Raw genomic sequence first — 22,845 nt, 5'->3', positions numbered from 1 at the left:
CCTCCACGCTCATCACCGCCTGTGTTTTCTGCAGCCAGCAAGGCCTCTCCACTCATACCCTGATTCTGTGCCTCGTTCTACTTCTACCAGAACCAGCACCTTTCCTGATGGTGCCACATGCATGGAGGGTGCCTTCCTCTCACCGCAGTTGCTTTTGGGACTGTGTTTGGGCCCAAGGGGGTGGGGGGAGAGAATCCGAAACCGGTAGAGCCACGGATGGGCACATCCTCTCAGGCAGCCATCTTGGCTCCTCCCCTTGATCTGGCTTCTATGTTGCAAGATTCTACATTTCACCTTTTGGGTGGTTTGCCCCACATAAATGTGATCACAGGGGCACCAAACAACATAAAAAACATCTTGAGTACTGCAGTTAGAAAACACAGTTAATTTACTTTTTACGTACAAATTAATTTGTGTTTAAACTGTACTTGCAGGCCACACATTGGGTGCATTTGTGATGTCCAACAATAGCTCGAAGACCCCATAGACTGCTCAGGGTCTATCTAGGTGGCTGTGGTAGAGCAGCTTTACCTATGGTATCCTTAACATTTCTGCCTTGTTTGAAGGAAAATAATGGCTCTTCTTTATTGGTCAGATGTTTCTTTACCAACCTCCAGTGTCATTTAATTATCTTATGGCTTTCATTGCTGGCTGGGTTAAAGTTTGTAACACATACTAAATGGTCCAAACCAGTTCTACAAAGCCTGCTTTACTAGTGACTGTGGGTACCCTCTATCAGTCAACCTTTTGATGGGAATATCAGATTCACTAAAGTAGTCTTCTCTCTTGGTGCAATACCTGCGGATGATCAGGAATTGACCGAAGGGTCAATTATCCCTTAAACTTCTTGTATGGCTACTGGTGCAATGTAAGAGTGAATTTCTCTCAGTAGCTTTCTATAGAGTGAAACAAAGATCTTGCCCTGATCTACACCCACCTTGAGATCTAGGAATGGAATACTGCTCGCACTATGAGACATAGTAAATTGAATGTCTGGGGACCTAGCATTCAGCCAGGCATAGAATGCAAAGAAGTCCTGTACTGGACTCTTCCATGTTAAGAAGACATCATCTATATAAAGATCTTACTATCCAGCCATGTAGAGATTTGCCAAATTTGGTGCAAAGCTTGTGCCCATAGCAACTCCTTTAATTTGGTAGTAGCAGTGGTCAAATTGAAAGTCATTTTTCATCATAGCGATTTTCATAAGTTCTACTATTAACCAACTAGGGACAAGCGATGACTGTTCACATGCATCCATAATGTCCTTCATTAACTCAAGAGCTTCAGTGTGGGGGATGTTAGTATAAAAAGATTGTATATCCATAGTGACTAGAAGGTCTGTAGTTTTGTCAAAAGTGGTGACCTCAATCATGTTTAATCATGTTATGAAGTGCATGCTGTCTCTAACATACAAAGTGGTCAATGGTACCCATGGTTTAAGACACAGATCTAGATATTGGCAAAGGTGGTAAACTCATTACACAATTCTTTGCATTGTTGTTGCCAATCACAGCTGCCGAATGGAAAGGCTGAAGACACAATGGGAGGGTGACCTGGGGATGAAGATTGAGGAGCGTGAGTGGTTAAGCATGCTAATCAACTGCAGGAAAGTAACACGAAATGCGCGTGTGAAATTAATACACTATAGATGCCCACACAGGGACTATGTCATGTCACAGTGGATGCACAAGCTAGATCAATCCAAACCGAAGCATTGCTTTAAATGTAAGATAGCAGTGGGAAAATATATACATATGTGGTGGACGTGTCCCGAGGTGGGCACTTTCTGAAAGGAGGTGGTCGACGCATTGACAGAATTGACTGAATGAATGATTCAGCCAACAGTCCAGTTGCGTTTGATGGGCCTGGTAACTCAAACCCTGCATGCCAGACACAGGGTGAAAGTAGTAGAGGTGGGACTGACAGTGGCCAAAAAATATGTAGCCCTGTGGTGGATGACAAATAAGATACCCATTAAGAAACTATGGATGTGGGAATTTTCGAAATGGAAATGGGCTGAGTGCGGGGTCTGCCATAGGCTAATATATCGCGACATGGGATGGGGAGGCCTGGCGAAATGGGACAGAGTTAAGGTGCGTCTACAAGGAGAAATGGAGGAAACCAGAGGGATGGAAGTACCGGAGCTGACAGATGCTTGATTGGACAAGAGTGGAAAAGAAATGTAGGGGTACACAATGATTATGTGCTGAGTCAAAGTGAAGCCTATATTGACCAGTAGCTATTTTGAAGACCAAAACGAAATGTAATGATAGTACCTGCTATAACATGCTTCTTTTTGGGGGCGGGGGGATTGAAATCTAAATGAAGATGTGAGTTTAACTGTTTTTAAAAACAACAAAAGAAATATGAGAAAAAAGAAGCCGGATCAAGTGCGGAACAACTAGTGCATCACTTGTTGACCATTCCCAAAAACACAATCACACCTACGAGGACATAAGATGGTAGGTGGTGGAACAGATTTCATTAGGCTCACGCAATGGAGAGAAAGCAGGAGCACTATCCAAGAAGAAATTGTTTTGGATTGACAAACTGAAATCAGTACCTGAGGGCCTGACCAGAATAGAGGACTGGACCCGGGCAGCGTTCCTCTAATTGAACAATTGTTGGTGTTTCCAAGAAATATATTTTTCTGCTGGGCCACTTATGTTGCTATCATTGTATCAATCAGGAACCCTTTGTACTTATTCAAATCTATGAGGGTTGATTAATTTCTTATGCTCTGACCCAATCGCTACATGTATCTTTCTTGTTCACACCCTTATGACACTATGACTTTGGGTGACCAGATGGGTGACAGACTGGGGTAATGCTCTTCTTGATGATTTCAAGTACTATTTTTTTTTTATTATGCTTTTTTCATCTTGTACAAACATAAACAGTAACCGACGTGAGACAAAGTACTATTATTTTTGATGGGCCACTGCTGGTATTATTGTATCAATCAAAACATGTTTGGTTATTCACATCAATGGGGGTTGATGACTGCAATATCATTTGTGCGGTTGTAGAGCTCAGCCCCCATAGCTACATGTGATTATTGTTTTCTCGCTTAATTTTGATTGGGTGCCCCAGTAGTCTTTATCTTTAGAGGCTGTGCTGCTACGGTTTCTATATGCTTGAGGAACTTTTCTTGTAAATGCAACACTGAGCTTTTGTGTGTCCTTCATATGACACAAGGTGTATTCCCCCACCCACAGGTTTTCCTGGTCCAGCATACTATGTCCATTGAACCAGTTACATCTCTCAACTGCAACTTTGAAGATACCTGGTACCCCCGTGATTTTACTTAACTACACTTTTAAGGATTCCTTTTACTTGAATCTGATCCACTTTAGTTGCAATGTGCAGAGAGGTCATCTCTACTTGAATCTGTTTCTCTCTAATTGCAAAGTACAGCTAAATTGTCATTGCATGCAAATAAGAGTAAGCCTAAAGGGCCCCATGTTCTGTGTGCAGCCTTGTGCATGCTTGCCTTATTAATTCAGTGCCCTTCGGCACGCGCAAGATTCAGTCTACAACCAACACATCCTAAGGAAGCCAGGGACCGGGTTCAGAGAAATTCTGTACTCTGACGTTTAGAGTTGCATTTACCGTTGCTTCTTTCTCAGGGCAGTTTCTCTTTTTTTCTCTTTTTTTAAAATCTAAATCGATTACACGATTTTTTGAGTTTCTCCACTCCCTTTACATGTGCTTGTGGTATCTGCAGTGAGCACTTTTTCTGATGTAAACTTTGAAACATTCCTACTTACGTCTCTATGCACACCCGAGTTGTGATTATGTTTCATTGAGCACGTTACATGATGTTAATTTTATAACATCCCTAGGACATCTTAGCTCCGTTTCCAAGCAGACCGAGTTGCTATTATGCTTGCATTAGTAAGCCTCCCAAAGAGAGCTGCTTCTTAGCCACACAAGCTAATTTTCATGTCTGGTATACCTCATTACCACTGTGGAGTAAACCAGGTTTCTTTTCCTCTACCAAGTGCTCTTCATAAATATGACACAGCGTTTTTCCTTGATACACACTCATGGTGAGAGATAAGTCCCACTAAATTCTTGAGATATCGGCTAGTCATATGAATCTCTTGTCCTACTGGCCCTGGTTTGGACGGTTTTCTGATTTGTACCAATTATTATTATTATTTTTCCACAGCTGTGGTTTTCTCCATGCCTGGGAAATAGGGTGCAAGTGACTGAAGCACCTTGAAGTGGTTACTGGGGTGCCACTTTGCAGCCCACTTGGACCTCTGGCATGTGTGGCCCACTTAACTTCATGGGTAGGCTACTCTGTATCGGTCCACAAGTGATGCTTTTAAACCGACCTGTTCTGATCACTCATATATGGTTATTTTATCCCTAGGTGTCTCCTCCAAAATGTTATTAGCCTGATGATGACCCTCTTATAAAATCACCCTAGGGGTCAAAACATGGACATTTTTACAATGGACTGGCTTTCTAAAAGAATAATCTAAAAGACTTCAACATTAATTTCATTGGATGTTGCTTGATTTATTTACCTATACGTTATTTCCAGTCATTGTATAGCACTGATGCACAATTTCATCTTATCACCTCCACTGCACTGCTACACAATTTGTGCAGTACATATGTATTTTACTATATTGCTTTAAGTATTAGCGTCAAAAGAAATATTTTATGGCAATGAACTTGTTCAAAAGTTGACCTTATCATATGTAGGTTAATGTATAATTTTCACCGTGAAAGTCTAGGGTTAAACTTCCCTCTTCAGGACCAAATGTGTTCTATATAGACTCTCCTATTTGAAAGCTGCAATGGGCAACAAAAGCCATCTTTATTGCTTTAATTCATTCATTTGAGCTTTATTTTGGCAGCAACTACCATAAAAGCAATACAAATACAAACATAAAACCATAATTCACAAGCTAACATATAAAATGGAATACTAAAATCCTTAGAATAAAAGCTTTGAAAATGACAACTGTCCGTGATTCTGCAGTCACAAATCCTGTGATTATGCAAACCACAAGCTTTGCAAACTCAAAACCAATTTAAAGATCGCCTTCTCAGTCCTCTTGTGTTGTACATCTTGTCTCAAACAGAAGAGTGGGTTCACTTTCTGTTCGCTCTTGTGTACCTCTCATCAGGGCTTTGATTGTTACCAAAAGCAATATATCACATCTTAGAAACTAGAGAATCACTTCCTTTGATTCCCTTTCTTCCAGAAAAGCTGTGAATTCAATAGTTCATAGTTGAGAGGTGCTTTCCAAGTCCTTCAATTTTTCATATACAAAAGCATGTTTCAGAAAAACTCCCTAAGGTATGCACTTTGCCCAGCATAAACACACTCAAAGCTATTCTACTCATCCCATTAGATAACTCTTCTACCCTCTTGTCAGTTTTTAAACGTTTAGCATATGTGCCTCGCCACGGTCAGTTCTCCATAGCGATTACCTGGTTTTGGTAGTATGGGAAGTTATCGTCAGCTCCTTGACTGTAGCAATCCGGAGGGGTTCCTGCTGCAACAGCTTGGATCACTCTTGTAGCACCATGCTAATTACCACCCCTGGTGGGAGGTAATTTATTGAAGAATTCCATGTAATCAAATATTGGTTGATTTTAATTTTTTTTCTCTTGTAGCACAGCTCTATAAATGCACCACATGCATTTAAAAGGGCATACCAGCACACTCTTCTGACATAGTCATCATACATCATGCAGATGCTATTTTAACTATCATGTGGCGAGAGCCATCTTCTGGTCTGACGTCACTGTATCATCAGGCCTCTATTTATTTAGTAGGTTCGCTCAGGGCTAATCTCCAAAGCCTTGTGTCCCAACTCTAATCATCTTAATTCTTCTTAGCACTCTTTTGATTCATGGCAGTCAATGGAATAGAGCTTGAATCAAGTCTATGGACAGTTTCATAAAGGCAGTAGGTCAAATCAGGACATTTCCTGATTTTCGAATATTTGTAAGCAGGTTCACAGGTTGGGCACTGCAGTTCTCGAAATAATTGCACGCTTGAGGCAAGAGTCATCTTGAGACCTCAGCACTGGAAACAAGGGTGTGCAGGTCTTTGCCATGCATTCTGCAAGGGTGCAGTTTGGAGCACCTATCACTTCATTCAGGAAAGATGCGGCTGCTTCCACCTCCATATTGTTTTTTTACCGCGTCCCATATTAGCTCCCATGTCTTCTCAGCAGATAGCAAAGGCTGTCTGCCTTCTGAAGCTGTTCAGAAAGGTAGCTACCCACGAGGCCAATTAAATTCTCCCCTTCTAAATGTTTAATACAATTTATCACTGAGCATCTCTTTACCTCCTACTTTTCTGTTTCCTTGTCACTTTCCGCTGTAACTTTGCGTAAACCTTTCCTTTCATTTAGCAGTCTTCTCCACTCAGAGCTGTTTTGCAAATATACTGCTCACTTCCCAGTATTTTTTAGCTTTGAATACAGATGTTAATTTGTCATTGTCAGATTTTGTCTCCAATACATAAATCAGCTTTCACGGCGCAGAAATGAAGTGACACTATTAAAAAGATAGCGATCCAAAATAACTCAAACGCCTGTGCCATTCAAACCACTCAGGGACACAAGGGCTCAAACTTGTGAGTTTAAACCCCTTCACTCAATTCTTTCTGCTTTGTTGTATCTGTCACTTCATTTATTGAATGTCAGTCCTATGAAAGTGAACGGAGATGAAATATGTAGAAATACTTTATTCTGTAATCCTATTGCTCCTGTACACTTCTGTACGCTTTCTGCTGCTGATAGAACAGCTTGTTAGAAGCAAAAGAGGCATGCTTTCATCCTACAGTCAAGATCAATGAAATGTTCACAAATATCTAAATACCATGGGTGTGGGTCCTAAATGTCGAGTGGGGAATATCATTATACATTAATAATTTAGTCAAAATAAGTAGGACAAAAATAGCGATATTCCTTACTTGATACTCCACGCTACAAGCAAAAACATGTGAACATCATGAAATGTAAAGTTTATTTATCAACTTTTACCAACTTGCAGAAATCTACTAAGATTGCTTTTACCTGTGCGATTGAGGCTTGTGGGCTTCGTAACAAATTTTTCACTGACCGCCCAGTTGTCCAATTCAACTGGTGACAAAAAGAAGTTCGAAACTTGACCCGTTTGAAAGTTAAAGGTGCCTTTTCTTTTGTTTTTGCTGACAGCTTCTCAAGTTCTGTTATTGTATTTTTGTAGTATGTAGAACTGAGATACTGCGATGCAAATTTTTCCGCAAGAGTAGTGTCACGAGGATCCCCATGTTCAATATTACCTTTGGGAAATAAAATACAAAATAATTACTAAAATATATAATTTGGTTCAGCCTTTACTAAGGAAATTACTAGTTATTGTATGGGGTACCTTGTTTGACATGCTCTTTTTGGTCCCTCAGACCAAAGCAGAATAGGGGGATACCTTTACTCATCAACCTAGAAAGTGACAGTTGTCCCGCCCCCCGGAACTGACGTCACATCAGTTACTGGGACTTCCTGTGCCCCAGAGAGTCCGCCCTGGAACTGACGTATGTGTAGGTGGGTCACATGGATTGTGTCTGGGTCCTAACCCTTGTGTCTAGGATTATGAGCTGTGTAAAATAGGGGCCCTGCTGGTGTGCACCCTGTTTCTGCACCTAGAAGGGCAATTCTGGACATGCCAGGCAGTCAGGACCATGTGGCTGCTGGGTGTCTCCTCACAGGGAGGAGCAGTGGAAATGTAAGGCCAAATCTCCACATTGCTGGCTAATACAAAAAAGGGGGCTGGCCAAATGTTGCTTATGTTAGAGTCACCCAGTCAATTTAGAAATGGCAACCTAAAACAGATGTTTGCTCCAAATTTCCCAGGAATGGTGATTAGCAGGGGTCAAAGTATAAAGGGTCCCCACACTTAAGGGCTGAAATAGAGCCTGTGAAAATGAAAAACCTAGAACACATATGCAAGCCCCCAGGACTTCCCAGGAGTGTTTTAAAAGCTGGTTACCAGACGACAAATTATAAACCGACCATGCAATTAAAAGTTTTGAAACAGACAGCTGATATAATATGACGAACTTATACAGATCTCTGTCACAAGACTTCCCTGGACATGGGTTAAAGGGGGTCAACCACAGGTCAAAGTATAAAGGGCCCAAACAATTTAAAAGTGTAACTCAGACAGATGACAGGCAATGCAAACCTAAAACAGATGTATGCCCATATGACTTCCCAAGGCAGGACTCAAAGGCTTACATGGAATGCAAATCTAAAGCAGATGTTTGCCCCCAGGACTTCCCAGGACAGGTCAAAGGGGATCAGCAGAGGTCAAAGTATAAACAGGCCATGCAATTAAAAAAAACAACTTTGAAACAAACAGTGGCCATGCAATGCAAAGCTAAAACAGAAGCCCGCCCTCTAGGACTTCCCAGGACAGGCCTCAAAGGTGATCAGTAGATGTCAAATTGTAAACTGACCATGCAGTTAAAAAGTTTGAAACAAAACAGTGGACGTGTAATGCAAACCTAAAACATATGTTTGCTTCCCAAGACTTCCCAGGATAGGTCAAAGGGATCAGCAGAGGTCAAAGTATAAACTGACAGTGCAATTAAAAGTATGAAACAGAGGACTTGAAATTAAAAAGCTAAAACAGATGTCTATTTCAGGGCCCAACCTCCACCAAAACCTCTGCATAATTAGCACAATGAGGCCGGTATAAAAGCACACCCACATTCACAGGACTGTTTTTCTGAACTACGTATTTGAAATTTGCGGAGAACCTGTGCTTCCAGACACAGCTGGGGTGAAAAATATGAAGGGCAGAACGCAGAATGGTGACACTACCCCTCTTCTACTTAAGGTAAGTAAATATGTGGTGTTTGTATATGTTCTATTGTAGTTTCACCCCTGACGTTACCACAAGCCTTTTGTTCAACTATACCTATTAGAGTGTGACGCTTATGTTTTATATCTGGTTATCTGAGACATACATTTATGTTGTTTTGAAGCCTATACTTAATTTGTAGAGGTGTGCAGTATTTTAAAAGTAAAAAACAAAGAGGTTTGTAAAAATAAAGGGTCTAAACTTATAGTACAGTATGCGTTATAATTGTTTTCTTAATATCGTAAGCCCAGTGTGTGTAGTTTAGGCCCACACAATTTTATTACTCTGGGTCTTTTTTTCTTTTTTTTGTAAAATAGGGTTATCTAACCCTGAATGTTTAAAAACTTTGGAGTCCTGGACGCCCGTGGTCCGGGTCCCCCAGCCCTTGCTATATACATATTGTTGGTAGGGTCTGGGGGTGGCCGTCTGGCCCCTAACAATGTGTACATGGTGAGGTCTGGAGACCTGGACCGTGCGCGGTCATGGTCCCCAGCCCTCCATTATAGTAGTGCTGGTAGGGCCGGGCCAGTTACCCCCAGACCCTACCAACAATATGTATATAGTGAGGGCTGGGGGACCCGAACCATGTGCGGCACGGGTCCCTAGCCCTTCATTACAGTCGTTCTGGTAAGGTTGAGGTCTCCTTCCCTGGCCCTACCAGCAACTCTGTCATGGGGGGCTGGGGATCCTGACTGTAAGCTAGCCATGTCCCCAGTCTCCATTACTGCAGTGGTGGTGGGGTCTGGGGACGGAGCCCCAGGCCCCATACCCCTAACAGGCCATGTAAAGGCAGATGGGGACCCGGGTCCCTCTTGGTCAGGGTCCCCGTCCACCACTACAGAAGTGCTGGTAGAGTCGGTATGGAGGTCACCGACCGGCCCTACCAGAACTTCTGTAATGGTGGACGTGGACCCTGCCCTCAAGCGGCTCTGTTCCCCATCTGCCATTACATAAGGGTTTGTTGGGCCGGGACGGGGACCTCCAGCCCGGGTCCGCCCATACTACCAAGCATTGTGTAACGGTGGACGGGGACCCGGGCCACAAGGGGCCAGGCTGGAGGTCCCTGTCCCAGCACTACTGCCAGGCATTGTGTAGTGGCAGACGGGGACCCCGGGCTACAAGCTCCGTCCACCATTAGAGAGTGTTGGTAGGGCTTGGACGGGGACCTCAAGCGGGGACCCAGCCCTACTACCAGGCATTGGGTAATGGAGGACGGGGAACTGGGCTGCTTGCAGCCCATGTCCCCGTCCGCCATTACACATTGTCTGTTATTAGGGCTGAGATGGGATCTCCAGCCCCAACACTCCAAACCACAACTGATTTAGGGCCATCTGTCCCTGAGCTGGAGGCTCAGGATGTTACACCGCAGCGCTCGCTGCGGCCGCGGGCTCAGGTTGCCGCGGTGCGGCACGTTAATTTTGCCGCGGCCGACGCCCGGGCCGCGGTAGACGCCGAGGCAGACACCCAGGTCGCGGGGGTCGCCGCGGCTCCGGCGAGGGCCATAAAGGCTCCAGGGAGCCGGTCTGGGGGTCACGACGCTCGCCGCTCCCCCTTTTTCAAGTTCTGCCTTAAAGGCAGACGCGGCAGAGCCTGAAACCCCGAGGGGGTTTCAGGCATGGCCGCACACAGCGCATTATGCTCTTAACATTTATTTCTCTTGCATGTATTCACCTGCCCACCACCACTTACCGATGTTCCTAGGACAAACCGAACCCTTACACTGGGGGTTCTTTATACTTGCCTTTTTTCTCTTCCCAGCATGCTTACCACTTCCTCTCTACCCAGCATGCATTGTCTAACACACATACCTAATTCATTACTGTTTTCTTTTCCCCAATCCAAGATGGCGGTGTTCTACTTCCTGTTTCCTGTTTCCTGTCCAGGGGTATTTAAGGGGATTCCAACTGCCTGTTCATTGCGTTGCAACACTCCTTGGTGATAGTCACGCTCCTATTTGATATCCTTCTGCGAATCCTGTCTGTTCCTGATTTGCTTTGTTTTCCTGCCTTCCTGAACTGCGGTCCTAATACCCTGGTGTCCTCCTTTCGTTTCAGGGAGTTCCTGTGGAGGTTATTTACCCTACTGGGGTTTTTCCTCTGGGACTCCTTCTGGAGGGCACGGACTGTAGTGGTTCGCTCATACCAAACAGCACCGTGGCTACCGGAAGGGGTCGCCCCTACCTCGGCCAGAGCAGAACCCGTCGGAACAAGGACCGTTCCCCTACGCCTCTCCGCTGCGAGGGTAAGACCGTTGAGAACCGCGACAGATTGCAACGCCCACAATTCCTGTTGCAGTCCGGAACTATGGATAACCCAGTGGTAAACACGGAACCTACTAACCAGGACCTGCTGGCGACGATACAACAACAGGCTCAAGAACTCCAGCAATTACGTACTGAGAATACTGTTTATCGACAAACCTTTGCCTCCAGGACCACAGATGTCCCTGCAGTAGCCGCCTCTACACCTCGATTTTCCGGGGATCCCACCACATTAAAAAAATTCCTGGATGCCTTAACGGTGTACTTTGCCTTTCGCCCCTCGCAATTTGTACAAAATAAGACCAAGGTGGGGTATTTGATTAGTGCCTTATCAGGACCAGCCTTGGCCTGGGCCACACCTCTAGTAACCAGAAACGATCCCTGTCTATCTAATTATTCCACCTTTATCACTACTTTTAAACAGATGTTTGAACGCCCTGGACTCGAGGCGTCAGCAGAAGAGGCTCTTTGCGAAGTCCAACAAGGGAGTCAGGATGTATTACAATACATCACCCGTTTCAGACAATTAGCTGCAGAAACAACCTGGGTGGAACGTACCTTGGTGACACTCTTCCGTAGAGGTCTAAGAGAGGACATCAAAGATGAACTAGTACATTCTGCCAGGATAGAAAACCTCAAAGGGTTGATGGACCAAGCACTAACTATAGAGTATCGGTTAAATGAACGACGAATGGAGAAAAAGAAGAGTCGTTTGCCTTTTCACTCAGTACCATCTCGTCCCTTCGCCCATCGTTCCGAGGAAGCCCGCCCTGAATCCAAAGGGAATACCGAGGAAGAGCCCATGCAGATTGACACAGCTCGCGGACCTCTATCCGCCAGCGAAAGGGAACATAGACGAAGGAAGGGGCTTTGCCTATATTGTGGTGCAGCTGGTCACCTAATTCGCGCCTGCCCCATTCGTCCAACCAAGCCCTTGGGAAACGCCAACTCCCGTCCCCAGTAAGAAGGGTGAGGACGGGATATCGTGATATACCTTCTATTTGCTCTTCCAGGGAGGAAGGAACTGCTCTTTTTCTCTTACCAGTTATCCTCCATTTAACTGATGGCCGCGAAGCAAGAACTTTGGCTTTATTGGATTGTGGAGCCAGTGGCCTATATTTAGATGAAACCTGGGCCAAAGAACAACAAATAACACAAATACCCAAAGAAATACCAGAACAGGTACATACTGTTGATGGGTCACTCTTGGCCTCTGGACCGGTACAATACACCACCCCTACTTTCTGTTTACAGTTCGGTAAACATCAGGAAATTCTCTCGTTTGACTTAATCTCATCACCACACCATGTCATGATCCTGGGAATTCCATGGCTTACACGGCACAATCCTTACATCAACTGGGAAACAAAAACCATTTCGTTATCCTCCCATTTTTGTCAACACCATTGCTATCCGGCCGGGGATTATTGGTCCCCAAAAAGTCTCTCAACAGCACCTGCCCAGGTGGGAGGATCCATTAATGTTCTACAGGGAGTTCCCAGACAGTATCAGGACTATATCGATGTATTCCAGAAGCCAGAAAGACCTGAATTGCCACCCCACAGAGAATACGACTGTGCCATTTCTTTAGAGCCAGACACTGTAGTTCCTTTTGGGCGGATGTACTCCCTCACCGAACCAGAGAAACAAATTCTGAAGGAGTACCTAGATGAGAATCTACAAAGTGGGTTAATAACTCCCTCCTCTTCACCCGCCGGGGCTCCTCTTTTCTTTGTACCAAAGAAAACCAAAGACCTGCGTCCCTGTATCGACTTCAGAGGGTTAAACAGGATCACTATCAAAGACCGGTATCCGCTACCCCTCATCAAAGACATCTTAGAAGCAGTCAGAGGAGCCAAGAGGTTCACTAAGCTGGATCTCCGAGGAGCCTATCATCTGCTAAGAGTCAGAGAAGGTGATGAGTGGAAGACCGCCTTTAGAACACCTTTTGGTCACTACGAATATAGAGTAATGCCCTTCGGACTCACTAATGCCCCGTCCATCTTTCAAAGATTCATGGATTCTATCTTTTCTGATCTTTTGCAACAAACAGTGGTAGTGTATCTTGACGATATCCTAATTTATTCGGTTCATCCAGAGGAACATTCCAAACACGTCCGCCAAGTCTTAGAAAGACTCCGACAACATCATTTGTTCTGTAAGCCTGAAAAATGCGAATTTGATCAGATAGAAGTGAAATATTTGGGATACTGTATAGACCAAACCGGAATTGCCATGGACTCAGACAAAGTACAGGCTATATTGAACTGGCCATCTCCTTCTTCCATCAAGGAGACTCAATGTTTTCTGGGACTAGCCAACTTCTACCGGCAGTTCATAGCAGACTTTGCCCAGAGAACCAGCTTCATTACTCAAACCCTCAAAAAGGAACACCTAAAGAAAGGTTTTTGTTGGACACCAGGCGCTGAGTCAGCTTTTCAGGACTTAAAGAAAGCCTTTAGTCAAGCCCCTATTCTTCGACACCCAGACACTAGCAAACAATTCATTGTTGTCACAGACGCCTCAGAAAGAGCCATTGGGGCTGCCTTGTTACAAAGACAAGACGATGATGACCTAGAACACCCTGTATTCTATCTATCCCACATTCTATCTGATTCTGAGCGAAACTATTCCGTGCTAGAACGCGAATTACTCGCCTTAAAGGTCGCGTGCACTGAATGGAGGCACTTTTTGATGGGATCAAAGGAGCCCTTCAAAGCCCGGACCGATCATAGAAATCTACAGTGTTTAAGAAATTTCCAGTGCCAAAATAGCCGGCAAGCTCGATGGGCCTTCTTCTTCAGCCAGTATGATTTCTATATCACCTACATCCCTGGTTCTCAGAACATCCTGGCGGATGCCCTGTCCCGACGTTATCCTGGGTGCGGTGATTCCGCGGTTCAAAACTTATTCGACAACAATAAAATCATAGGGGTAGCACAGACCTTTTTAGATCAAGTTAAGTCTGAATATGCCCGTCTACACGAAACAGAACTAAAGAGGTTACGTCCACAGCTGCACATAGATCATGACTACTATTATCATGATAAGGCCCTGTTTTTACCCACTAAAACAGTGCAAATCGAAGCCTTACACATGTGCCATGATTCTCCTATTGCGGGTCATCGAGGAGTGAAAGCGACTCAAGATCTTTTGCTTCGCTCTTTCTGGTGGCCAACTCTCAAGGCTGACACTGAGGCATATGTGTTATCCTGTCCTACATGTGCTCAAGCCAAGACACCCCGAACCAGACCTGTGGGCTTACTCCGCCCATTACCTGTTCCCCCAGGCCCATGGCTTACCATATCCACCGATTTTATGTGCGCCTTACCTTCCTCAATGGGAAACCACGTCATAATGGTAACTGTGGACTCCTTCACCAAGATGGCCCACTTCACGGCCTTGAGAAAGTAACCCACGGCAAAGGAGTTAAGTCAGGTCTTTACTCAAGAAATTTTCAGGCTACATGGGCTACCCCAAGTTATTATATCAGACAGAGGTCCCCAATATATCTCCCGTTTCTGGAACCAATTCTGCAAGATCTTGGGGATCCAGGTGGCCTTGTCATCCGGGTTCCACCCTCAAACCAATGGACAAACAGAACGACTCAATCAGGGTCTCGAGCAGTACTTACGTAGCTTCTGTAACGCTACACAAAGTAATTGGGCTCCCTACTTACCGCTTGCCGAATTCTCCTATAATAACTCTCTACACAGTGCCTCTAAAGTCTCTCCTTTCTATGGCTCCTATGGTTTCCATCCCAGGGCCTTCCCAACTCCCCTGAGAGACAACTCCAACCTTCCCGCCATCTCCTCTTTCGTTCGACAGCTACGGGGTATACAGCGAATTATCCATTCTAACCTTGTGTCCACCAAGTCCCGCATGAAGACAATAGCAGATAGGAGACGCTGTGCGGCTCCTCTATATCAAGTCCATGATAAGGTCTGGCTCTCCTCTAGATTCCTACCTCTCCGACTCACCCAAAACAAATTCAAGCCCCGCTTTTATGGTCCCTTTCTCATTCTCAAGAAGATCAACCCAGTGTCCATGCATCTTCGCCTACCTCGGACATGGAAGATCCACCCAGTATTCCATGTCTCGCAACTGAAACCTTACCGTCCTGATCTCTTTCATAGGCAGTTGCCCTGTCCCCCTCCTTTGTTGGTTGACAATGTGCCTGAATACGAAGTGCAGGAGGTCTGTGACTCTCGATTTTTCCATGGGCGCCTCCAATACCTTATTCATTGGAAGGGGTACCCTTTGAGTGAGTGTTCCTGGGAGGATGCCTCTTCAGTCCATGCTCCTCTTTTAATCCGCCGCTTTTTTCGGCTCTTCCCTCACAAACCCGGGGCCTCGGGGAGGGGGCATACTGTTACACCGCAGCGCTCGCTGCGGCCGCGGGCTCAGGTTGCCGTGGCGCGGCACGTTAATTTTGCCGCGGCCGACACCCGGGCCGCGGTAGACGCCGAGGCAGACACCCAGGTCGCGGGGGTCGCCGCGGCTCCGGCGAGGGCCATAAAGGCTCCAGGGAGCCGGTCTGGGGGTCACGGCGCTCGCCGCTCCCCCTTTTTCAAGTTCTGCCTTAAAGGCAGACGCGGCAGAGCCTGAAACCCCGAGGGGGTTTCAGGCATGGCCGCACACAGCGCATTATGCGCTTAACATTTATTTCTCTTGCATGTATTCACCTGCCCACCACCACTTACCGATGTTCCTAGGACAAACCGAACCCTTACACTGGGGGTTCTTTATACTTGCCTTTTTTCTCTTCCCAGCATGCTTACCACTTCCTCTCTACCCAGCATGCATTGTCTAACACACATACCTAATTCATTACTGTTTTCTTTTCCCCAATCCAAGATGGCGGTGTTCTACTTCCTGTTTCCTGTTTCCTGTCCAGGGGTATTTAAGGGGATTCCAACTGCCTGTTCATTGCGTTGCAACACTCCTTGGTGATAGTCACGCTCCTATTTGATATCCTTCTGCGAATCCTGTCTGTTCCTGATTTGCTTTGTTTTCCTGCCTTCCTGAACTGCGGTCCTAATACCCTGGTGTCCTCCTTTCGTTTCAGGGAGTTCCTGTGGAGGTTTTTTACCCTACTGGGGTTTTTCCTCTGGGACTCCTTCTGGAGGGCACGGACTGTAGTGGTTCGCTCATACCAAACAGCACCGTGGCTACCGGAAGGGGTCGCCCCTACCTCGGCCAGAGCAGAACCCGTCGGAACAAGGACCGTTCCCCTACGCCTCTCCGCTGCGAGGGTAAGACCGTTGAGAACCGCGACACAGGACCCCAAGGCCCACTGGCGCCTTTGAAAATAATAAAGCACTTCAGTAGGGGGGGGCAGGAGGACAACAAACGTGAGTCCCTTATCCTCCTGCCCCTCCCCCCAACACTCCACACCACACCAGTGGTTAGGGCCTGTGGCCCCTCAGAGCGAGCCTCAGGACCACCATGGGCCCAACGGCCCCTTTGTGTTTTAGCAACAAAAAACACAGCAGTAGGGGAGCAGGAGGACACCGAACATGAGGCTTGTGTCCTCTGGCCTGTAGACCCTAGGCCCGCCACTCAGCCCCTCAATGGTGGGTGCTGTGGAGACCTAGTTTGAGGCCTACCCAACCCATGTACACACACCTGGGGTGGGTCCTTATATCCAGAAGGGCTCTGAACATGACTCTTGGGCCCCCAGGTGTCCCTCCACAGCATACAGTTGCTTAATGGCTGTGGAGGGGTTTGTTGAATACACGTCTTTGGTGGAGCAAGGCTCTGCAAGTCAGGCTTTCACCTTCTAGGCTGGGGCTTAGAGAGCACAGCCCCCAGCAAAAAGGGAGTACATGGGGAGAAAGTGGAAACAGGACTAGGTTTCAGCAACACACACATATATATATATATATATATATATATATATATATATATATATATATATATATATATATATATATATATATATATATGCAGAAGTAGTCTAGTAGAGCTAGACAGCATATATATATGCACTTAGTTGCACTGTGTTTAAGATTATTATGATGGATTGTTTATAATTGGTGTAATTATGTGTAACATTATACAGACTGTAAAAGATATAGTAATGTGTGTAAATAATGCTGTGAACGTTCTGGAACCATTTAAATAAGGTCATATTGAGAGTTCTCTAGATCTTATGTTATGCATTAGCGCCACCATGTGGCCTTTTTTTTTTATAAACAGCTAGGGTGTTTGAGAAATGTGAACAATAGTTTTTTTTTCTGTATTGTGCTTTCAGAACCAATTTATGGATTGATGGGATACTTAACAGTGGTTCATCATGACAGAGTATGCTTAACCTGGATTTTATTTTTAATTGTGTATGTAAAAGTGTGTCTTTAAATGTGACATGTGTATTAGTATATGTCTCTAAAAGTATGTGTACCGTGCTATTGTATAAGGCTTACACTTGTGAGGTGGGGGTAACGCTTCAACTATTATTTATCCAATTATGAATATAGCATAAAAAGCATTAGGGTTTAAAAGTCCTTTTCTTTTTGTCGCTTCTGTACGTAGGATCACCTAGAGCTAATGATGTCCCCAGAGGAAATGGATGCCTTGCAACAAGGTATATGTATCTAGAGATTTATAGTGTCAGCATAGTGTCAGCATCCATCCTAAACAAAGCTGTCTTGATTGTTATTTTGTTGTTGTTGCCATTAATGGTTTCCTGTGTTTGTGTGCTTTTACAGGCTAAGATGCTGAACTACAGATGTTGGTTGGTGCTCTACAACAAATCCTCTATGCTCAGGATAGCCCATGCACACAGTCTCAGGATGCAGCTTTAGCGGGTAAATAAAATGAGTCCTTGTGTAAACGCTGTGAAAACCTTAAAAAGCTCCCTGTAGAAGGCACCCCTCAGAGAGCATATATAGTCAGTGTATTATATTGTAAATGTGACATTTTATTCTATTTTGTTTCTACAGACCCTCAGGAGGTACAAGTGGCTCACATGCCAGTGATGCCAAATGTGGTAGGGGGCGTTAAAAAGACGGTCTGCAAAAGGAAGTCTCCATTGCCTAAGGGCAGCTCACCAATAAAGAAAGGCCCCTCACAGCGGAACACAGCAGGTGCGTTTAAGAAACTGTAGAGACAGATAAATTCAATCCTTATTGTCTCTCAAACCTGTTTCGCCTCTAGGATATCACTGCTATAGCAATACCTAATATGTATTTTGTTATCTTTACATCATAGAGCCATCACAAAAGAGTTCTGGAGGAGTCAGCCGTAAGGCTAAGTGGACAGCAGCACCTTTAAAGGACAGCACGGTGACCCTTCAAAACACAAATACTTCAGCAGCATCCATGATCAACGCAGGGCATCAGGACAAACCGTGCAGGGGCTCTACAGACAGCTGTCATAGACCAAGTACAGCCCTTAAATACACCACAACAGCAGTAATAAAGGATATGCCCAGTACCGTGAGCACCTCTACAGGTACTCCCAATGTGCCAGGGTATGGACACTCTGACAGTGGAGCACTTACAGCCTCAGAAACACAACAGCCTGTAACGTGTAGAACAAATGGATGGGACCCAAACCAGTGCAACAAGTCTAAAATAAATAAGTTGTCCTTAAAGAACTGCAGGAAGAAGCTGGTGACCTCTGAGTTACATTCCTTGCCTTTAGACCTGTCTTTTAAAATACTGTTAAAGCTCAAACTGTTCCACATAACTCGCAGAGTTCTAAATGCTTAACGTTTGAGGAGCTTAATATAGAGGGGCCTGTCACCCCTCTAGCACCAACACCATGTATAACTAGCCCCCCTAGTCTACGGGACACACAATTGGAAAATGATCACCCCATAGAGGATCCTTATTTTGGTTGTATTGGACTTCTCAAGGCACTAGCGGGTTTGGTAGAGAGTTCTGAACCAGCAGCCATAGCAACGCCCAGTGACACTTCTAATACAACCCATGAAGGGCTGCAATCAACCGGCCCTCAATCACCCGCACCCAGTCACAGCGCTTCCTACGCCTTGAAGGCCTTGAGTTTTTATGAGCAACATTTAACATCCCCATATCTGATGTCACCAATTACGCCCCCAGGGGCATACAACCCCACCAGCCCGACATCAAGTGCACGTGTAGTCTTCCCCCTCCTCCTCAACATACCCAGACAGCAGTACAGGCAGTAGCTGTTCACAAAATCAGAGTATTGGAACCCCGTTTAGCGAGGATCAGGCCTCCGAAGCACCAGGGTGTTCACATTTTGACCTGTCCTGACCCACCCATTCAGAAAGGACTTATTGAGGTTAACAGTGATCATGCCATATAGGTGGCCAGGGGTAATATTCACCACACAGCTAATGACACATGTAGCGGATCAAAATATGGTGCAATGGCCCCAACAGGGTTTTGGAAACATATCTGAAAGAAATACAGCAGGCCCTTAGGAAACTAAAATCACGCCTGAACCTCAAGACCTCAAAACTGGGGAAGGTGGGGTGCGATACCGGATCCTGCAGACCCTCCCAGAGAGCGTTGATCCTGCAGCTAGCAAGGTGTAGAAGGGAGGTGGTCCTAGCTTGTGAATCAGCCCTGGTAGACATAGACAATATACCAGCATGACTAGGCAACCATGTCCCCCTGAGGAGTGTAAGATCCACTTTTTGTAAAAAGGGTGTCCAGAGATATAAATATAAAAAACAAAACCCTAGACATACTCACTAAGGATCTGCGGCTCTTATGCTCACTCAAAAGCAAAAGGCCGATGGAACCACCAAACAAATCCCTAAAAGCCCCATAATCCAACACCTTGACATATAAAACGATCCTTGCTAAGCCTCAAGACATAAAGTCAGGAGGGAACAGCACAAACATCGGGTGCTATAGGACCTCAAAGGACGGTGTTCAGTGCCCAGTAGTCCCCCCAGCACCCTGAAGGGTCCTTAGCCGTGGCTGCCGTAGGTAAAGTTGCAGGCACACAGCCCATAAATACAACACCTGCTGTTCAAATAGGCTATGGGCGCTTACCTAAAAGCAGGTGGTCTTATAACAAGCAGAAGTAGGCTAGTAGAGCTAGACAGCATAGGTGCCTAGTAAGGAAATTAAAGAAAGACAAACTATGTGTTACAAAGAGGCATAAAAACACACCAGCAGAGATCCTTAGTCCGCTACCCCAGAATGACACTCAAGATATCCCACCAGCCAGCCGTGATCCTCAAGCTGAGGATTCAGAACCTGTGTTTTTAGAAAGTGTTAGAAGGTACAGTCGTACTATAGAACAGTTTAGCGCTACAGAACACCACAAGGAATTCCAGTTTGTTAACGTAGACCGGATAAATTCCGCTGATCATGGTTTTTTAGCCATCCACCAAGCTGTACAAACACTAATAGAAAGGTTGTTACACGATGTAGGTCGTCATGATTGATGCTCTGGAATTTCCAGAGAATCTCTGTAACCTGTTGCAGAGTAAGGCAGAAATAGCAGCATACGGGACCTTTAGAGTTAAAGCCCTTATTGTCCAGGGTCGTGAGGGTGGTGTTTCCAGACCTTTAAAGAGTTCCTTGTATAGTCAGATCATTGGTAAGAAACAACGATGGTTGCTCAGTTTTAACACAGGAGCAACCAACACCTGTCTGGCTGCCAGCATAATGGGGTTACCGTTGGATCACACAATGCCCCATACTCCTATTATGTCAAGAGCTGTTGAAGCCCACAGGGTTCTTGAAATACCACACAACAGAATGGTCAGTTTTGGGGACCTAGGGCTTTTAGAGAACTATTTTGCCGTTATGGTGAAAGTTCTTTACCACAATGGTTCCTGGAAGTATTTCACAACAGGGGAGTGTACAAAAACAAGACCACTTATGTTCTCCATCATGAAAACCACTTTTATGGTATTTTGAACCTGAAGGGTTTTCTAGGAGCCAAGTACATTTGCCCCCACTGCGACCATATCTACAACACACAGACAACTCATCAGTGTGAAATGTACTGTAAAATGTGTCAGAGGGATGGTCGTATTGAGGCAGCTGAGCAGAAGGTCCAGTGTTGCACGTGTAATCTGTTTTGTCGCTCGCAAAACTGCTTGAGCATACACACCACACTTCTAATGGCATGAAATGTCCCAGGTGTAAGGTATATTTTCAAGCTTGGACAGAGCACAAGTGTTACATGGTTGAAGGGGACCTCAGACCAAAACTGAAGACTACATAGTGTTTGATATAGAGTGTACACAGAAGACAGGTGTACACCAGCCTAATTATATTTATGCTCATCATCTAACTTCTGATGACAACTGGGAGTTGGAAGGGCGCACATGTGTGACTTCCTCACCACTTTCATGCAGCCTAAGTTCAAAGGGTATACTATGCTGGCTCATAACTCTAAAGCGTACGACTCCTTCTTTATGTTACAGACCATGATTGGTGAAAAGATGGCTGCAGAACTCATAACCCAGGGCTCCAAATTGATGCTGTTAATGGCGGTGCCTTTTCAAATAAGGTTAATTGATACCCTAAATATTCTACCTATGAAATTGAGTAAATTACCCAAAGCCTTTGGTTTCCCAGGCTGCAAAGGTTATTTCCCCCACTTTTTCAACACATAGCCCACCCAGAATTATGAGGGTCCCATGCCTCCACCCTCCACCTACGGTGTTGAATATATGATGCCTGCTGAGAAAGAGAGCTTTCTACAGTGGTACAGTTAAAACCCTGAAAATAACTTTCATTTTCAAACAGAGTTGAAAGCGTACTGTCAGGCCGAAGTAATGATGTTGCAAAAAGCCTGCAACCTTTTCAGAGATGTAGTGGTGAAGATGACCAAACAGGTAAAGGTTTTGAAGCCCAACACGCCCTATATGACAAAGACTGTAGAATACATAGACCCTTTCCAGAATATCACGCTGGCTTCCATGTGTATGTCTATCTACAAACACATGTTTTTGAAACCGTACAGCATCGTCCTAGTACCGCCAGACCTGTATAATAGTAAACAGAAGCGTTATTCAACCCCCTCGATCCAATGGCTAATGTATATCTTGGACATAGAAAACATAGCCATTCAACACGCATTACAGGGTGGTGAATATCGCTTTGGGCCTTATTATCTTGATTGTTAAGCCATAATTAATGGTGTGCCAACTGCCTTTGAATACAACGGGTGTTTTACCATGGTTGCCCGCGCTGTTACAAACTCCATGAGTTTAACAGGCTGTTGGGCACCAGGTTTGAGCATTTACACCGTCGAACTCTGATGAAGGCGCAATATGTTAAAAATTGCGCCTTTGTCATGAGAACCCTTTGGGAGCATGAATGGTTAGATATGTTAACAACAAATGTTGTGCTCGTGTCTTTCATTAAGAGTCGCCAGTTACCAGAGCCTATTGAGCCCCGCGATGCCTTATTTGGTGGATGTACAAACGCTATACAGCTGTACAGGGCTATGGGCGATAGTGAGAAAATACACTATAACAACTTCACAAGTCTGTATCCGTTTGTGAACAAGCAAAAGTTATACCCTGTAGTTCACCCAACCATCATATACAGGGACTTTGGAGGATACTTTGGGCTCATTAAGTGCCTAATCTACCCACCCGCCGTCTTTACTTCCCTGTACTACCATATAAAGTCAACAGTAAGCTAATGATCCCACTACATCGTACATGCGCTGAAAGTAAAGAGACTAGCGTGTGTAGACATAGTGAAGAGCAAAGGATGCTGACTGGTACGTGGTGT

General features: G+C 45.1%; 1 protein-coding gene across 1 annotated transcript in view; it reads right to left on the bottom strand.

Moving 5' to 3' along the window:
- Nucleotides 1-22,845, bottom strand: part of LOC138254123 (broad substrate specificity ATP-binding cassette transporter ABCG2-like) — a 610,690-nt gene that overhangs the window by 371,722 nt on the left and 216,123 nt on the right. The window contains exon 8 of the mRNA XM_069205809.1: nt 7,056-7,303. Within this exon, the coding sequence (XP_069061910.1) occupies nt 7,056-7,303 (248 nt within the window). The remainder of the gene's footprint in view (nt 1-7,055; nt 7,304-22,845) is intronic.

Source organism: Pleurodeles waltl, chromosome 1_2, assembly GCF_031143425.1.
Source record: "Pleurodeles waltl isolate 20211129_DDA chromosome 1_2, aPleWal1.hap1.20221129, whole genome shotgun sequence".
Classification (NCBI taxonomy): domain Eukaryota; kingdom Metazoa; phylum Chordata; class Amphibia; order Caudata; family Salamandridae; genus Pleurodeles; species Pleurodeles waltl.
The sequence above is the reverse complement of the archived record's forward strand: the minus strand, read 5'-3'. Positions and strand labels throughout refer to the sequence as shown.